Source organism: Malaclemys terrapin, chromosome 1 (genome assembly GCF_027887155.1).
Source record: "Malaclemys terrapin pileata isolate rMalTer1 chromosome 1, rMalTer1.hap1, whole genome shotgun sequence".
NCBI classification, from domain to species: Eukaryota; Metazoa; Chordata; order Testudines; family Emydidae; genus Malaclemys; species Malaclemys terrapin.
Window position 1 is genome coordinate 83,890,514 of NC_071505.1, and position 13,181 is coordinate 83,903,694.

General features: G+C 41.6%; 1 protein-coding gene across 1 annotated transcript in view; it reads left to right on the top strand.

Moving 5' to 3' along the window:
- Positions 1 to 13,181, top strand: part of NEDD1 (NEDD1 gamma-tubulin ring complex targeting factor) — a 58,249-nt gene that overhangs the window by 25,054 nt on the left and 20,014 nt on the right. Inside the window, exon 9 of the mRNA XM_054028564.1 lies at positions 12,257 to 12,388. Within this exon, the coding sequence (XP_053884539.1) occupies positions 12,257 to 12,388 (132 nt within the window). The remainder of the gene's footprint in view (positions 1 to 12,256; positions 12,389 to 13,181) is intronic.

Genomic DNA, 13,181 nt, shown 5'->3' on the forward strand with positions numbered 1-13,181 from the left:
ATACATCATCATTCACCTTGTCTCATAGACTTTAAGGCCAGAAGGGACCATCATGATCATGTAGTCTGACCTCCTTCACATTGCATGTCACAGAACTTCACTCATTCGCTTAACCTCTGCCTGAGTTACTGAGTTCAAACCATTAAGTGACCTGTGCCCTATGCTGCAGAGGGGTACAACCCCTCCTCCCCCCAGCATCTCTGTCAATCTGCCATGTTTAGGGTTGGGAAGGAATTCCCCCCCTTCCCTCTCCTCCCCCCTCCCCCGGTCAATAAGTTAGAAGCACAAAGCATCTTGGTGAGATCCACCAGCTAGACCCCTGGAAAATAATTCTCTGTAGTAACTTAGAGCCGTTCCCATCTATTGTCCTGTCTCTGACCATTGGAAATATTTGCTACTAGCAGTTGCAGATGGGTCGCCATGCCATTGTAGGCAGTCTCATCATACCATCCCCTCCATAAACTTATCAAGGTCAATCTTGAAACCAGTTAGATTTTTTGCCCCCACTGCTCCACTTGGAACACTGTTCTAGAACCTCATTCCTCTGATGGTTAGAATGGCATCTATTTTCAAGCCTAAACTTGTTGGTGACCAGTTTATATCCATTTGTTCTTGTGCTAACATTAATTTAAATAACTCCTCTTCCTCCTTGGTATTTGTCCCTGTGATGTATTTCTAGAGAGCAATCCTATCTCTCCTCAGCCTTTGTTTGGTTAGGCTAAACTAGACAAGCTCCTTGAGTCTCCTCTCATAGGGTAGGTTGTCCATTGCTCTGATCATCGTAGTAGTCCTTCTCTGCATCTGTTCTAGTTTGAATTCATCTTTCATAAACATGGGAGATCAGAATTGCACTCTGTATTCCAGATGAGGTCTTATCAGTGCTTGGTATAATGGTGGTAACACTTCCCAGTGTCTACTGAAAATATCTCACCTGATGCATCCTATGGCTACATTGGCTTTTATCACAGCTGCATCTCATTGACGGCTCATAGTCACCCTGTGGTCAATACACCTATGTCCTTCTCTTCCTCTGTCGCTTCTAACTGATACATCCCCAGCTTATAGCAGAAATTCTTGTTGTTAGCCCCAGGTGCAAGGTTATGACTATTAAATATCATTCCATTTCTGTTATTCCAGTTTTTAAGGTCCTCCATATCTTCTTATATGATATTCCGGTCCGCCTCCATATTGGCATTACCTCCCAACTTTGTGTCGTCCGCAAATTTTATTAGCACATTTCCATGTTTTTGTGCCAAAGTCATTAATAAAAATGTTAAATAACACTGGTCTCAAAATTGATCTCTGTACTCCACTAACAACTGCTCTCCAGCTTGACAGTTCACCTTTCAGTATGACCTGCTATAGTCTCCTCTTTAACCAGTTCCTTACCCACCTTTCAGTTGTCCTCTTAATCTCCATCTTTTCCAATTTAACTAATAATTTCCCATGTGGAACTGCATCAGGTGCTTTACTGAAATTCAGGTAGATTAGATTTACTGCATTTCCTTTGTCTAGAAAATCTTATCTTCTCAGAGAAAGAGATCAGGTTGGCCTGGCATGATCTACCTTTTATAAAACCATGTTGTATTTTATCCCAATTATCGTTTAGCTCTGTCTTTAATTACTCTCTTTCAGAATTTGTTCCAAGACTTTACATACAATTGATGTCAAACTAACTGGCCTGTAGTTTTCTGGATCCTTTCCCACCCCCACCCCTTTTCTTAAAAATAAGTGTAGTATATTAGCAATTCTCCAGTCATGGGGTATGACAGCCCAGTTTATGGATTCATGAAAAATCCCTGCTATTGGATTTACAATTTCATGTGCCAGTTCCTTTAATATTCTTGGATGGAGATTATCCAGGTCCCCCAATTGGTCCCATTAAGCTTTTTGAATTTGACTTTCACCTTGAATGTGGTCATTTCTACTTCCATATCCTCGTTTCCATTAGCCACCTTGTCACTACCCTTAAACTCTTCATTGCCCTTATTTAAAAACTAAGGCAAAGTATTTGTTTAGGTGTTGAGTCATGCCTAGATTATCTTTAATCTCCACCCCATCCTCAGTGCTTAGCAGTTTCATTTCCTTTTTCCTTGTTTTCTTTTTATTTGTATGTCTAAACAACTTTTTGCTATTGGTTTTAATTTCCTTTGCAAAGTCCATCACATCAAGCTTTTCTGTTTTGGTGTGGAAAGGTCTGCTTGTATATTGAGTAGCTAATTATAGGCAGGGCTGGCAGAGGTCTGTATGGTAGATCTAAAGGTTCCAAGCCTGCTGACGACCATGTGGATATCATTATGATGCTACATGATGGAATTCCTGTTTTTCAGTTTGCTTTTTTGGAAACAGGCAATTACAAACACAAACAAGTTTTTAAAAGAACACTAAAAAAATTTCAGTGTCAAGTACTCAGAAGTTTGGAAATGCCAGAATTAAGGTTTCAATCCAACATTAATTTGCCCCTTTTAATTACATGATCAGTACTATTTTTTCCACAGGACCCCAGCCTCATTCAGTGTCCAGGATGGGCCAGCTCTAGGCACTAATAATTACACTGCTCTACAGCCAAAATGCTTCTGAAATAAATGTAGTCAAACTTTACTAATTCTGGGTCACTGAGAACGAAAATGGTGCTTAAAATTGTTGATTGGCTCTAGTTTTCAAGATATGCTATTGGGTCAGTATATACGACCCTTGACTTGTGAATGGCAGAGGATAAGTGAGTTATAAAGGGAAGGGATCTCAATTTAAACCAGAAATGACTAAAATACATCTTTGACTGGATCTATGAATAAATCTATGACTGGGTTTGGACAGTAATTGCTTTTTAGGCAAACAATGAATGATGCAATCTGAAGCTGGTATTGCGTCATACATGATATGAATTGCATCCTGTTATTCCTAGAAGTCATGGATGATGCAATCATAACGAAGCTTACATCACTCTGCTGAACAAATTGCCCTATATCCGCTCTAGAAATCATACAGTGTCGTGCTCTCTTATTTGTCAGTGTTTGATTTTGCAAAGGGACACGTTTCTGTTTAGCCAAAGTGAGCAGAGATGCCTCGTACTTGCGTGAACAGTGCAGATAACTTCTGCTATGTTTGTGGTGAAGTGACTTTTGCATCATAAAAGCGCAGTATAACCACTATGGTTAAGAAAGCCTATCACCTTTATTTTGGCTGCAAAATTGGAGATCAGGACAAGAGGTGGGCTCCACACATATGCTGCAACACTTGTGCAACAAATCTTCGCCAGTGGTTGAACAGGAAAAGGAAATCTATGCCTTTTTGCAGTGCCAATGATTTGGAGAGAGCCAACAGATCATACCAGCAATTGTTACTTCTGCATGGTGCCTCCAGTTGGGAAAGGTGTGTCAAAGAAGAAAAAGTGGACTGTGCATTATCCAAACATTCCATCAGCTATACGCCCAGTACCCCACGGAGAAGGACTGCCGGTTCCTGATGCACCAGAATCATTCTCACTTGAGTCAGACGAGGAAGAGGATGAAACTTCTGGTCCTGAACCATCAGTATCACAGGACCCACATTTTCTCCCATCCTCCTCCTCTGAACCACACCTCAGAACACAAGGTGAACTGAATGACCTTGTCAGGGATTTGGAACTACCCAAGAGTAAGGCAGAGCTGTTGGGCTCCAGACTACAGCAGTGGTATCTCCTGGCAGGTGATGTTAGGGTTTCCATGTTCCGTGACCGTCAAAAGGATCTTATCCCATTCTTCTTCATGGAAGGTGATCTTGTAGCCTGCAACAACATTGATGGTGTGATGGTAGCCCTCAACATCGTTCACAATCCAGATGAGTGGAGACTGTTCATTGATTCATCGAAGACGAGTCTTAAAGCTGTTTTACTGCATAATGGCAATGTTTTGCCATCAATTCCAGTTGGTCATGCAGTCCATATGAAGGAAACCTATGATAACATGAAACAACTTTTGAGGTGCATAAACTATGACCAACATCAGTGGCAGCTTTGTGGCCATTTGAAGGTTGTTGCTCTCTTGCGTGGTCTGCAGACTGGATACACAAAGTACTGCTGTTTTCTCTGCGACTGGAATAGTCGTGCAAGAGATTCCCACTACATCAAGAAAGATTGGCCACTCCGACAGTCATTGGAGCCTGGGAGGAAAAGTGTTCAGCATCCACCACTTGTTGAATCAAGGAAGATTTTGTTACCACCCTTACACATCAAGCTGGGTCTGATGAAGAACTTTGTCAAGGCCATTGACAAAACACAAGCAGCTTTCAAGTACCTCTGTGGAAAATTTCCAAGGTTAAGTGAAGCGAAGATAAAGGAAGGTGTCTTTGTTGGTCCTCAGATTCGTGAACTTCTTCGAGATGATGCATTTGACCATGCACTGCGTGGCAAGAAAAAGACGGCATGGAAAGCCTTCCAGTTAGTGTCAATACATTTTCTCGGAAACAACAAGGCAGACAACTACAGGTTGTTGGTGGAAAACCTCCTCAAGGCATACAAAAGCCTTGGTTGCAACATGTCACTAAAGATACATTTTTGCACTCTCCTCTAGATTTTTTTTTCCACCAAACTGTGGAGCAGTGAGCGACGAGCATGGCGAGCGATTTCACCAGGACATTGCAACAATGGAGAAACGCTATCAGGGCAAATGGAGCCCATCAATGCTTGCAGACTATTGCTGGACAGTGACAAGAGATGCTCCATTTAATGAACACAAGAGACAAGCCAAGAAGCGCCGAGTAGACACTGAATAGGACTAAACTATGTACAGAATAGTTTTTTGCCTTTTGTTTCATAATACATTTTATTATATAACCCTTTTGCTGATTTTTAAAGTGTTACATAAACAGAACAGGTGAAATATGATCATGGAAAGCAACCATAAACACATGAAAAGACCTAGGTTTACAATTTATGATTAAAACTCTACTATCTACACAATATATGTAGACATAAAATGTAAAAACTTAAATATCTTAGAAACCGTAGCCAATCAGTTGTTTTAATTGTCATATTTGAATTCAGCACATCAAAATACATAATAAATAGCACATTTTATCTCTGAAGTAGACGACTTCTCAAAAATTGTAGACCAGTGTTAGTGGAATAGGGGTCTGGAATTCAGAAGCTCAAGACGCTCCTAATTCAGTCTGTAAACGCATTTCCCAAAAGCGGGCTTTCCATTCTACGGAGGATGTGTTTTTCTTTTGATCCAAGTCTTAAAGTTTGCAGCCCAACCTTCCCCCCAAAAAAACAAAACCAAAGATGATTTGCAATGGGAACTTCAGCCAGGACAGAAAGAGACCTGTTTGAAGGGATGAAGATAGGATCAAAATTGTAAATGTCTCCTCCTTCACATAGTGTCCCTATGGGCATTCCCTTCAGATGCGCATGCCACCCATGTGCCTTTTGATTGGAAATTTTTGTTTGGCCTGCACTTGCGCTCTAGTCTTCCTTGTGCTGTGGTCCAAAGATATATAGAGAATTACCTGGGCAAGCTGCCCTCTGTTCCTTCTCAATTCCCCTTGGCCTGAGATGGATCATCTAGTGTACCTGCATCTTGCTTAGTCTCTAGTTTAGCATTACTGTTTTTGTTTTAACCAGTTAGTTTTAGTATATTTCAGTTTGCTTGGTATGGTAGTTATTATATAGAACCCAACTGTAAAATATTTCCTCCCTCACCAGGGGAGCTTCGGTGGCGGGGTGAGTTTTTGTTTGTTTGTTTTTGCTGGGGTGTTCTGGGATCCTCATTTTTAAAATGTTGGCTCTTCTGCTGGGAATCCATCCTGGTTAATGACCGACACTGTTGGTGAATCCACACTTTAGGAGATACTCACATAATCTGCAGAGTGCAAGATCTGCACCTCTTTTAACAACAGATTCAAGAATAACAGATTAAATCAAGTTTCAGCTCCTAATGATGGGAATAGGCTTTGTGACCAGCCTCAGGCCCAGGGAATCTCTCTGTACATCGGCATCTGAGTACTCTTTACTGCCCTGTTGACCTCCATTTCTTGGTCGATCCTTGACAGAAAAGACTGCAGAAGGTACCCCCAGGCTCCTAAGAAAAGAAATTCTAGTTCTCCTAGTAGAGAGCCTCCATCTAAAAGAGTCTGGTCATCTCAGAGACTGTGTGATCCAGAGACCTCTGGTTTCAAAAGGTGTTCCGTGAAAACTCCAAACTACTCTGATACTGGAAGTTCTTTGAAGACTTCCAGTTCTTCAAAACACCATGGTACCAGTCATACCTTGGTACTGAAACCAACCCAGGTACTATTAAAGCATGATAGACCTAGCAGAGGCTCCAAGCACTCTACTTCACAGAAGCCTATGCCATCTTCAGACTCTTGGATGCTGGTATATGGGTATCCCAGATGTTGATACCCGTAGAAGAGAGGCTATCCTTATCCTTGGTACCAGTCTCATCTAACAGGAATGTGTCTCAAATGTCAGTGCCGTCGCTATCTGCCCCATCTTCCAAGTTGGGATCACAGAAGCAGATAATTCTCTTGGTACCGACACCGATTTCTGCAGAGCCTTTATCTATTTTGGCTCATTTACACTTGGTAGTGCAAGAATTTAGATATTCTAGAGCCTTAGTCACATCAGACAAGGCATAATCCCTCTTGTTAATGGGTTCCAGGTGTTTGTCTGCACCGAGATCCACTTGGTCTCCAAGACAATATCTTTCACCGGTATCTCATAGATCTCCAGTACCGATTGAAACAGGCAGTTGCACTTGCTTCAGGTGACCTCTCCACCTTTGGACTAAATCAAGGATGATTCCTCAGACTCGCCAATCTCTGTATAGGGATCCTCTGACTGACTGTTCTACATGAGACATTCCTCCATCTTTCTATCTTGCAGGGAAATCTCAGAGGACAGATAATCTTATGCCCCTCTTTACCTGCATGACCAACATTGCATCCTCCCTCCTTTGCCTTATGGTCAACTTCAGTGGCCATACTGGAACCTCCGGGCTGTCTGCTATCACCAGTTCTTAAAGCCTCCCAGCTCCTCCCATGGAGATGGTTGAGGGAGACTCTGCCCTCTCCTCCCTCCTTAAAAGCCTCAGGAGGAGTCTTTTGCAGACAAGGAGGTGATATTGCAAACTAATATTTCATCAACCTCATCAAACAAGGCCATAGTGCCACTTCCACCTTCTCTTGCTGAATACTTTAAGCAGTTTTAGAAATTGATTAAATGTATTTCTGAATCCTTATAGATTCTGCCAGAAGAGGTCCAGGAGTCCCAACATACGTTTTTTGACTTTTTATGTACATCAACTTCTGGCAGAGAGGCTGTACCAGTGAATGAAACAAAACTGGGCCCTAACAAAACCATCTGGCAAACTCCAGCCACTGCATACCTGCTTGCAAATGGGAGGACAAAAAATATTGCATACTGGTGAAAAATTCAGAATTTGTATTCATTTACCCACCCGCCACTGAATGATTTGGTTATGGAAGCTGTCAGTGAGCATAACACACAACATCAGATGAAGTCAACACACTGTGTCAAGGAACAAAAGCGTCTTGACCTATTTGGACTTGAACTACTTGTCAGTGACTCTACAATTCCAGCCTGTTAATTATCAAGCCCTGATGGCAAAATACGACTACATCAATTATGATAAATTCAACAATTGTATTGATCACCTCCCAGTAGAACACACACTCACTCCATCTCTACTGCAGTCATTATGCATAGAACATCTGGCTACAACTGTTTAGCTTTTCTAGGGAGGTCCAAAATACTGTAGCGGATCTTCCTTTCTGTGAGCTTAAGCTCTTTTCTGAGTCCTCAAATGAATCTCTTCTGACTTGAAAAGATTCCAGGGCCATGCTCAGTAAGTAAGAGAAATTTAGTAGGTTGTACTCGGCATAGAGAGCTCATCTGGTTCAATACGCTTTCTCCCATAGATCCACCGAGCCACCTAAAAGAAACCTAGCTATCAAAAGAAGAGACTACCCACTGTGACTATTGTAACCTTCACCACCTAGCAGTCCTTGTCCTCCAAACATCAATGTTGATGATTTGGTTAAGGGCACAGAACATCTCTCCCTTGCCCCCCCCCCCCCCCCAATAGGATGGTGCAGCTGAAGATTTCTATCTGCCTCTCTCCCTTTGAAAACTGATTCTCCCATTTCCAACCAGCCTGGGACCAAATCATATCCAGCAAGTGGGTTTTGGAAGCCATAACACTGAGTTATTCCATTCAGTTCACCTCCATCCTCACCTTCCCCATCCCTTTTCAGGGACCCTTCTCACAAGCACCTGCTGAGGCAGGAAGTCAACTCTCTCCTGTGTATATGGGCCATAAAAGCAGTTTCAGCCAAGCACAGAGGGAAAGGTTTGAATTCCAAGTTTTTATTCTGGTCCCATAAAAGAACAGAGGATGGAGACCAATATTAGCTCTTTGGCTCCTAAACACCTTCATGAAATCACAAAAATTCAGGATGGTGACTCTTTCAGTTATAAGTCCATTGTTAGATTGTGGGATTTGATTCTTGGCCCTCGGTCTTCACGATGTGTACTTCCATGTTGCAATTCACCCCTCTGACAGGAGGCTTCTTCGCTTTCTAGTCAGCCAGTCTCTTTCAGTATGAAGTACTCCCTTTTGATCTTTCCTCTGCTCCAAGAGTGTTCTCAAACATCATAGCAGTGGTAGCCGCTCATTTGCGTTACCTGGGAATAATAGTCTTCCCTTACTTTGGATGGCTGCTGAAGGCACAGTCGTACAACAAAACTCCGTGTCTCTGCCATCCATCTGATAACGTCTGTCTTCCATAGATTAGGATTTCAATTCAGTATTGACAAGTCCACCTTGACTCTGGTTTAGCAAATAGATTTCACAGGGGCTTCTTTGAATTCCATAACCGCCAGAGCTTATCTTCTGAGGGACAGATTTATAACTCTTAACAAACCTAATTTCCAAGCTGCAAGTAGGTCCCCAGACTTCAGCAAGAAATTGTCTTCCTATGTTAGTTCTTATGGCAGCACGTATTTTTGTAATACACTATACCAGATTATGCCTTCGCTCCTTTTAAGGATGGCTCAAACAGTCTATATTCTGAACATAGTCTAGACAAGCGCCTATGATTCCCTCACAATGAATTGAACTCACTCAGTGGATGGAAGGACCCCTCTAAGTCTGTGCAGGAGTCCCATTCTTCCCATTTTCTCCCACTGTCAGTATAACATCAGATGCATCCCTTCTGGGATGGGAAGTGCACCTAGGGGATCTTAGTAAGTGAGGGCAAGTGGTCTGCCCAAGAATCTTTTCTATACATTTAACATTCTGGAACTGAGAGTAGTCAGGAATGCCTGTATCTACTTCCTTCCTCTAATCAGGAGCAAGTCCATCAAAATCATAACAATGTGCCCCCGTTTGTTTTACATCAGTGGGGAAGTGAGGTCCCCTTTTCTTTGGGCTGAAGCCATAAAGCTATGGAACTGGCACACAAGCAGTCACATCCTGATGTCAACATCTTACGTACCAGGCAAACAAAACACTAGAGTTGACAATCTCAGCAGGCATTTCTCCCAAGATTACAAGAGGGAACTGGACTCGAGAATCTCCATTGTGTCTTTCTAACATGCAGTGTCCGAGAAGTGGATCTGTTTTCTGACACCCTCAACAAAAAGGACAGGAACTTTTGTTTGAAAGGAAGTCTGGGTCTCCCCCCCCCCCCCTTTTTTTTTTTAAGTGATGTCATCCTTATTCTGTGAACGACTGCACATAATCCTTCAATACCATTGCTTCTGAGAGTGCTCATAGAGCAAGAAAAAGCCAGTGTCATTTTAGTTGTACCAACTTGGCCTAGACAGGTCTGGTACCCTTACCTGATTTGCCTCTCTTCTTGTTCACCTGTTCCCTATGTGCTGTGCTAGGACTCTGGCTGCCCTCTTCATCCCAGCTCCTCGGTGATTCTTGGGGATAGAGACTTCCTCTTCAACAGAAGTACAGCAGAGAGACATCTATGAAAAATGCTTACCTTCAGAAGTGGAAGAGATTTCCCCATGCCTGTGTCTGATGACAGACTTCTTCTGTTTACTCTTCCCTTTCTGCTGTCCTTGACTATCTGTTGAAATAAAAAAAAATAAAAATCAGATCTTGTCCTGGTTCATTTGGTGGCTATGACAGCCTTTCATTTGTCCATGGAGGTTTTTCAGTTTTTGCTCACTTCACGATGACAACATTCCTCAAAGGACTGCTGAATTTTTTTATGCAGATCAAGGAACCCACCCCGGTATGGGGTGGGGACTTGGTCCTTAACTGTCTAATGAAGCCCCCTTTTGCACTTCTTCTGGCTACCTGTGCACTACTCCACCTTTCTATGAAGTCAACCTTCCTGGTAGCCATCACTTCTTTCTGAAGGGTTGGAGGAAATGGGTGTTCTGAAGGCAGACACCCCCCCCCCCCCCCACACACACACACACACACTCACCATGTTCTTCAGGAACAAAGTTTCATTATGACCACATCCTAAATTTCTACCTAAAGTTTCTTCTGAATTCCATATTAACTAGGTTTTCACCTGGCATGACTTTTGAAAGAAAACTGGACTAAAAAGGAAGCAGCCTTACGTTCTTTAGATGTCAGAAGGACACACTGGCGTTCTATTTAGATAGAACCAAGCATTTCAGGAAGTCTCCTAGACTCTTTGTGTCAGTTGCTGACCGATTCAGAAGATCTGCAGTTACACCCAGAGATACACTGTGAGAGTCTTCAGGATAAATTATCTCTTATTATGACAATGTTCAGTCTCCTTCTAGGGTGATAGCCCATTCCACAAGGTCCCAATCTACTTCTGTGGCTTTCATTTAACAATATTCTGGTCATTGAAGTTTCAGAGCCATAACCTGGACCTCAATACATACCTTTTCCCAAACGTTATGCTCTGATTCATTCTTCTAAAGCAAATAATGTGGTTGGCAATGCAGTCTTCAGTGTTACATCCATCTCCATCTAGGGATACTGCTTGGGAGTTACCTGAAGTGGAGCACACACAGGGATGCTACTTGTTACTCACCTTGTGCAGTAACTGGAGTTTTTAAGATGTATATACCTGTGGGTGCTCCTCATAGAGCTAGAAATCAATAAAGATCAGTTCCCAAGCCATTATGGGCAAACAACATTTATACTACTGCAAGTGATCTAAAGTTATATTTAGCTTTGTTTTTCAATGCTGCTTTTCTAGGTTTAAAAGAGATGTAGAGGCTGACAGGCTTAGCCCATCTTTAACTCTATAAAGTCTGAGTTGGATCAATCTTGGAATATCCACCTTTTTACTTCCAGTGAAAAATGACCACCTTTAAAATAGAAGAGATATCAAGAGTAGTTATTAATCCTTTCTTTTATGTCGGTATCTTTCATTTCTTCTTCATTCTTGTAGAATTTTCAATTGAGACTTTTTTTTGGTTAAACTTTAAGATGACATAAGAACAGCCATACTGGGTCAGACCAAAGGTCTATCTAGCCTAGTATCCTGTCTTCCGACAGTGGCCAATGCCAGGTGCCCCAGAAAGAATGAACAGAATAGATAATCAAGTGATCCATCCCCTGTCGCCCGTTCCCAGCTTCTGGCAACCAAAGGCTAGGGACACCTAACTAACTGCTCATTTTCTAAACATTAGTTTTAGAGCTTTGGGGGGGTGGGAGGGAAGCAGCTTGAAGATACATACACATATAATTATATATAATTTTAAATTGAACATTTAACAACTGTATAAGCAGAGACTGCTTTTTATTGCTGGATAATGTTGATAGGTGACTTTTCTTCTCCAAGCTTATAAAAGTACTTTACTTTTTGGGGAGTGGGGTGCTGGGTTTTTTTTGTTTGTTTTTTGTTTTGTTTTGTTTTTCTAATTTCCATTAATCCTGACTGCATCCATCAAATAAACAATACATTTTGTAGTGAAAAACTTAGTTTGAGCATTTGTCTCCATTAACAAGACTCCTTCTATAAAAGGAAAAAGTCAACCTATATTTTTCTTTCACTTGTGTGACTGGAGGCTGTTAATGAGGTAACTCTCACATGAAGGAATGTACAGACAAAGAGTTGGTTTTCTAATTAGAATTGCTACAAGACCGTAAAATAAAAGTATAGCAAACTTTGTTTTGGCTTTTGTTAGGGAAACTTAGCTTGGATTGATGTTCAGTTAGATTTTGTAAAGCAAGCAGAGTCTTTTATTTTATTTTATTTGATGTAATGAAACAGTAAGTTTCTAATAGAATGTTGTCGTCATCTTAAGGTTTTCCTCGTAGCGGCAGCATGGATGTAATTCTATCTAAAGAAACAGATCATGGGAAGAGTACCAATATGACTAACTTTGATGATCTGGGACGAGATAGTTTGGGTGACATGTTCTCTCCAGTCAGAGATGGTAAGTTGTTAATATCGAAACTTGTAAGATTCGTTACAATGCAGATGAAAAAAAAACTAGGAGTCCTTGTGGCACTTTAGAGACTAACAAATATATCTGGGCATAAGCTTTCGTGGGCTAGAACTCACTTAAGCAGATGAATATGAAGTAAAAAATACAGGCGCAGATATAAATACATGAAAGGATGGGGGTGCTTTACCACGTGTTAGGTCAGTCTAACGAGATAAATCAATTAACAGCAGGATACCAAGGGAGGAAAAAGAACTTTTGAAGTGGTAGGAGAGTGGCTCATTAGACAGTTGACAAGAAGGTACCTGCTCCTGTATTTTTTACTTCATACATCTGATGAAGTGAGTTCTAGCCCACGAAACCTCATGCCAAAATAAATTTGTTAGTCTCCAAGGTGCCACAAGGGCGCCTCGTTTTTTTTGCTGATATAGACTAACACGGCTACCACTGAAACCTGTCACAATGCAGATGAATTCTTGCTGTGTGCTCTGTCTGGCATCATCTTGTGTAGTACTTCTCCATACAACAAGGCTCAGAGGGCTTAATGCTTTTAGTTTTGCACATATTGCACAGGATCCTATCTTTTTGCAGGCTTTGGAAAACTAGGATTTTTTTTTTGTTTGTTTAAGTAGGCAGACAACAAACTTTCATCAGAACATTTGTAAAAATGCAAGAGTTGGCTGTAAGAAAATATCAGTGTTGAGTGTCAATAAAAAATACTGCCACTGTGGTCATTTGAATACTTACTGTCCGAGATGGGCCTATGGTGCACAGTCCAGATCCA